Genomic DNA, 6,031 nt, shown 5'->3' with positions numbered 1-6,031 from the left:
ATAATCATTCATTCATTTTCTTTTCAGCTTAGACCCTTTATTAATCAGGGGTCGCCACAGCGGAATGAACCGCCAATTTATCCAGCATATGTTTTACGCAGCGGATGCCCTTCTAGCCGCAATCCAACACTGGGAAAACTGATAATCATGTTAATCTAAACAGAATTAATTGCAAATTAAACATAATGTTTAGTTATTATTATTATTATTATTATTATTGACAAATGAATAAACGAACTAAATTTAAACATCTAAACATTGCAGTGATCAGCGGATGGAGAGAGAGAGAGAGAGAGAGAGAGAGAGAGAGACAGAGAGAGAGAGAGAGAGAGAGAGAGAGAGAGAGAGATCGGGGGCGTGTTTTTCGGGATGAGAGATGGAGATACAGACCTCTGCATAACATTATCCTCGGTTCAGTTGTTTTGACATATTTTCAAAGCACTCTGAAAAAAGGACAATTCGACGGAGATTCTTCATTGATTCAAAGTCACGTCACAAATTAACCCGCGAAGTCAAACGGCCATTTCGGCATCTCTCGGAACTATGAGTGAGGTGAGTGCTTATTTGTTACTAATATAAACCCTAACAACTTAAAAGTTCATTAGAAGATTATTATAAAATTCTAAAATGGCGTCAATGTGCAATGTAAATGTAACGTTATTCACAGGTGACCAAAATATATTGACATACTTAGAACGTAAATCGTTATTAACGGATGGTTTAACATTAGAGACGTCGACGTGTCTCCAGTTTATCCTCAGTGCAGATAAAAATATAAAAATATATTGTACTTTTTAAGTTATAAAAGGGCGTTTAACTTATAAAGGGCGACACGGTGGCTCAGTGGTTAGCACAGCAAGAAGGATCCTGGTTCGAGTCCCGGCTGGGTCAGTTGTCATTTCTGTGTGGAGTTTGCATGTTCTACCTGTGTTTGCTTGGGTTTCCTCCAGGTGCTCCGATTTCTCCCACAGTCCAAAGACATATGGTACAGGTGAATTGAATAAACTAAAAAAATACGTTGTGTGTGTGTGTATGTGTGAATGAGTGTGTATGGATGTTTCCAGTACTGGGTTGCAGTTGGAAGGGCATCCACTGTGTAAAATATATGCTGGATAAGATGGCTGTTCATTCCGCTGTGTTGACCCCTGGTGAATAAAGGCACTAAGCCGAAGGAAAACGAATGAATGAAGTTTACTTAAGATAAACTAGAGGTAGTATTACAGATAACCCTCGTCTTTAAGATTTTACTCATTGAGAATGGTGTTTTACCATGGTAAAAACGAAAATGTGATGCTTTACATTCTTCTTGTGTGTGTGTGTGTGTGTGTCCTATTAATTGGCAATTAATAAGTGACTCAGGGGAGCTTGACCTTGCTGATGTGAGCTTGGCTAATTAGCAGATGGAGATTGTGGCGTGAGGCTTGTGTATCACTGAAGTGTGAGGAAGAGAGAAAATAAAGTGCTGGCTGAGGTAATGTAGCAGGGGAAAACTAATAGCCAACACACTGGGAGCCAGCTGGCTGTGGATGGGCTCTTTTCACCCCTCATCATTGTGTCTTTTAAGTGTGAAAACCAGAAGTGAGGGGAAAAAATACCTCTGTAATACTCACATGACCTACTTTTTGCAAATTAAAAAGCAGAAAGTAAACAACAGAAGGGCATGGACTAAGACAGGAAGAACAAATGTTGACGTTTTTATGCACACAGGGATTATGTGTTGTGGATGTGTAGGTGTGCTGAAAATGGAGAGAGGAATTTGAGGATGGTTCTGAGTTATAAGGGTGAAGATGTTCTCTCACCCCCCCCAAAAAAGGATTATTTGGGAAGGTCTGCAGAGATTTGCATTTGAAAGAGTGCCTCGCAGCAAGAAAGGGTGGATAATGTGTGCATATGTGTGTGTGTGTGTGTGTGTGTGTGTGTAAGGCGATGCTCCATTTCGTCTCTCTTCATGACATTTTATGGGCTCCAAAAATTGTGTGCAAAGTATGTACAGTATACTGGCAGCTTCGAGCTAATATCAGAGATGCAGTGACACATCACAAATTAAGAAAAATAAATGAAACTGACATGTCTTGAATACCGATGTCTATAGGAATAACTCAAATCTAGGCCATCATCTCAAGGCTCTATAATGAAGAAGCAAGGTCACAGATATACTGAATGCATTTTGGCCTCAAGTAGTTTGCTCATGCTGTGCATATCCCTACTTTTATGGAGACACGGATAAATAAAACTGATTACATGTCCATATAAACATTTTATAACCTTGCATTTCAAATATCAAACATCAGCAGTTATGAATAATTAAATATATATTATATAAAACATACATATTAAGCTTGCATGTTATAGGGATCCTCTCCAGGGCTGAGTGCCACTGTTCCAGATTGCACACAGAATTGAAAAAGGAGGATTAAACTGATGGGGATTAAGGGGTCTTTATCACTCAGTGTCCTAACACATGCACGATAAAGCTTTTAATGCCATGGTAGACCCAAAAAAAATCACAAATGTTGTGATTTTTGTTTTACTGCTTGTCTGAATGCTGATAAATCTAAAAGCTGCCATCTCTTTCTTTCAGAACAGTTCTTCTGATCCTCCCAACAGCACTCAGGGGCCCGTCACTGACGATAAAGGTGCATTTTTATGAGTTTCATTACACTATATTTACACTTTTCTTAATGTACTTTATGAAAACTATTCCACATTTTCACCACCAATCCTGTCCAGGTACACGAGGCACAATTGTATTTGTATATACTCACCTACAACACAAATGTCAAAACCATTTCAATCAGATTTCTACACTGTAAAACCCAAAAAATTAGGGCAACTCAAACCGTTTTAGGAAACCGATTGCAACAAATCATTTAAGTTCAAAATTACTCCTAATGAGTACTGTGAACTTAATCCATTTGAGTAAACAAAGCAATTTGAGCGCAGTAAAACCTGATAAATGAAGAGAACTCAAACCAACTGAGTACTGTAAAACTCAATAAGTTAAGGCAACTCAAACTGTGGAAAACCAATTGCTGACAAACCATTTGAGTTAAACAACTAATCTATATGAGTACTGAGAACTTACTTCCATTTAAGTAAAGTAATGAAGTATTTAATTAACTCATTACCTTCAACACTACAAGTTCAAAACTCTTTTCAAATGAGTAGAATTAACTTTCAGTGAATTTTGAGTTACTATACTCATTTCATTTGATAAAGTTGACTGCTGGGTTTTACAGTTTTATAGACCATTTTGAGGGATGTAAACAAAAACATTGGTCCCAGCATATTTCCTGTTTTGTATTTTAAATTTCTGTATATTGATAAATAATGTTGAAATATTCTATATTTTAAAATTTTATTTCTGATTAGATCAGTTCAGTTTTCTGTCTCTATCCCCTCAACAACAAAAGCGCACATGCTTACTCAAACCTTCACTACTGCATATCAAGTGGAGGCTGGTCTATAAGGTCAACCATCATTCAGTTGAGAGCCCTCATAGTGTCATTCCAAATTTTCATTCATATTCCAAACACAAATGAAAAAATTAACAAAATATAAGTAATTTCTGTCCACCTATTTAAAGTCAGTTCACCCAAAACCTCTGATGCTTCAAAATGCAAGAGATCAAAAATAAACCCACATGAATTGTCACACTTTCACTCTATAAAGAGATGCACTGGATCACAGCAATTATCAAAACCACATATTTACACTTGTAAAGAACTAGAAACCTCGAACTCAACAGGACCATCCAAACACTGACAGGGGTGTGTGGTAATATAATACCAGATGAAGGACTGCACAAAACACAGCAGTATAAATACACAAGACCTAATAAACTACAAACAGGGGTTGAACACAGGTGGGACTTACTAATAATCAAGGAACTAGAACAAAGGGGTCTCACGATACAAACAAACACACATGGAGGCTGGAAACATGGGGAAGATCACATGAGATAAACATGGAAACTACATGAACACACCAAAACGCTGGACACGTGACATGAATCAAGAAGTCTTCTTATTAGATATACAGTAATCACTTTATACAATAAACAGACTTAATTTAGCTATTTATATCACTTAAAAGCATTGATATGGGCAGCACGGTGGTTCAGTGGTTAGCACTGTCGCTTCACAGCAAGAAGGTCACTGGTTTAAGCCCTGGATGGGTCAGTTGGCATTTCCGTGTGGAGTTTGCATGTTCTGCGGGTGCTCTGGTTTACCCCACAGTCTAAAGACATGTGCTATAGGTGAATTGGGTAAGCTAAACTGTCCGTAATGTATGTTTGTATGTCCTGGTCCTCCTGGTTGGGGGTTGAGCATTGGGTTAACGACCCACCTCGTAGATGTTACAAAACACCAACATGGGTGCGGCTAAATATCAACTTCGATATAAACGGCTCTGGGAGTAAGCAAGTAAAAGCGTTGAAATAAGCTACACAAACAAAAGCTCAACCACACTTGCTTGACTTGCAAAAACAAACCTCATTGGTTCTCATGTGTCAAGCATCCAGAATATTTAAAATTAGGAAAATTAGCTGTAAATATTATTATTATTATTCTTTTTTGAAATATTTTATAGTAACCAAATGTTTTGAGGTGACTAGACTTTGAAAGGAGGGACAGAAATATCACAGATTTGATTAAAAATTTCTCCATTTGTGTTCCGAAGATGAACGCATTTCTTATAGAATATTTTATTTGAAACAACATGAGGGTAAATAAATCCTGCGGGTCAAGTCAAGTTCACAGGACTGAATCCCAGACAAAGCAAATCATAAAATGTGCATATTGAAAGCAATGTCGGTGAATTTAGATTAAAAATTCTACCAAATAGGGTGACATGGTGGCTCAGTGGTTAGCACTGTCGCCTCACAGCAAGAAGGCCGCTAGTTCGAGCCCCAGCTGGGTCATTTGGCATTTCTGTGTGGAGTTTGCATGTTCTCCCCGTATTGCGTGGTTTCCTCCGGGTGCTCCGGTTTCCCCCAGTCCAAAGACATGCGGTATTGGGGAATTGAATAAACTAAATTTTCCGTAGTGTATGTGTGTGAATGAGTGTGTATGCATGTTTCCCAGTACTGGGTTACAGCTGGAAGGGCATCCGCTGAGTAAAACATATGCTGGATAAGTTGGAGGTTCATTCCACTGTGGCAACCCCTGATAATTAAAGGGACTAAGCCGAAGGAAAATGAATAAATGAATGCGTTCTACTAAATACTTAAATGTAATGTTTCTGCATACTATGCTGAGATATGAGAAAATTATTTTGACATCAAAACAAATAAAAACTCTAGAATTTGATTTAAAAATTATTTAACTGGCCTAAATATTGCACTTTCGTCCACTTACTATACCAATAATGTTGTTAATATTTGCACTGTGATGTGTTTCTCAGCCGCCCAGGAGAAACCTGGCGAGCAAAGTGCGAATCCCCCAACGCAAGAACAAGAAGAAGAGATCGACATGATCTGGAGGCGCCAGAGACAGAGAAAGCTGCTTTGGCAATACAGAATCAGTGCAGACGCTTCCCAGAAGAAAAAGAAGTAGAAGATGGAAGCATGAGCGAGAAGAATCAGCGCGGAGGACAAAACCACTTCCGCAGCATTCAAAATGGAAAGAGAGTTAATAAGGAAGCGACAAGGAGAAGGAAAAGTCAAGTGTGGGTGGGAAATTAGGGGGTTGGAAAGCAAATGATAGCCCTGTGCATCAACATGCTGGGGTGATTAGAGTTTAGGACATAAGAATAGGGAAGGATTTTCACTTTAAAAGACATGGCAGATTCTGTATTTGTTGAGATTTTTTTCCATCCTTTCGTCCTCTCCTGTAGACATAAATACAGGCTAGTTACTGTGCAATACACGTCTGACATATTTAATATACCCACTGATGCAACACAATAAATGTAAGAATTATAAACCTCAAAAGCAAAAGACAGTGTTGTCATGAATCATCATTATAGATATGCTTATTTGATCATTTATTGTTACAATAGCTCTTCGTTTATTTAAAGAAGTGTTTGAAAA

At 38.1% G+C, this 6,031-nt stretch overlaps 1 protein-coding gene across 1 annotated transcript; it reads left to right on the top strand.

Moving 5' to 3' along the window:
- The first annotated feature begins 357 nt into the window (after positions 1 to 357).
- On the top strand, positions 358 to 5,955 carry pcp4l1 (Purkinje cell protein 4 like 1). Its single transcript, XM_056467484.1, is given in 4 exon segments — positions 358 to 552; positions 2,582 to 2,636; positions 5,404 to 5,469; positions 5,472 to 5,955. Coding segments are annotated over 4 exon segments (342 nt in total). The 5' UTR covers positions 358 to 543; the 3' UTR covers positions 5,684 to 5,955.
- The last annotated feature ends 76 nt before the right edge of the window (positions 5,956 to 6,031 follow it).

The sequence above is a fragment of the Danio aesculapii genome, chromosome 2 (genome assembly GCF_903798145.1).
Source record: "Danio aesculapii chromosome 2, fDanAes4.1, whole genome shotgun sequence".
Taxonomy (NCBI): domain Eukaryota; kingdom Metazoa; phylum Chordata; class Actinopteri; order Cypriniformes; family Danionidae; genus Danio; species Danio aesculapii.
Note: the sequence above shows the minus strand (reverse complement) of the source record. Positions and strands in the feature narration are given on the sequence as shown.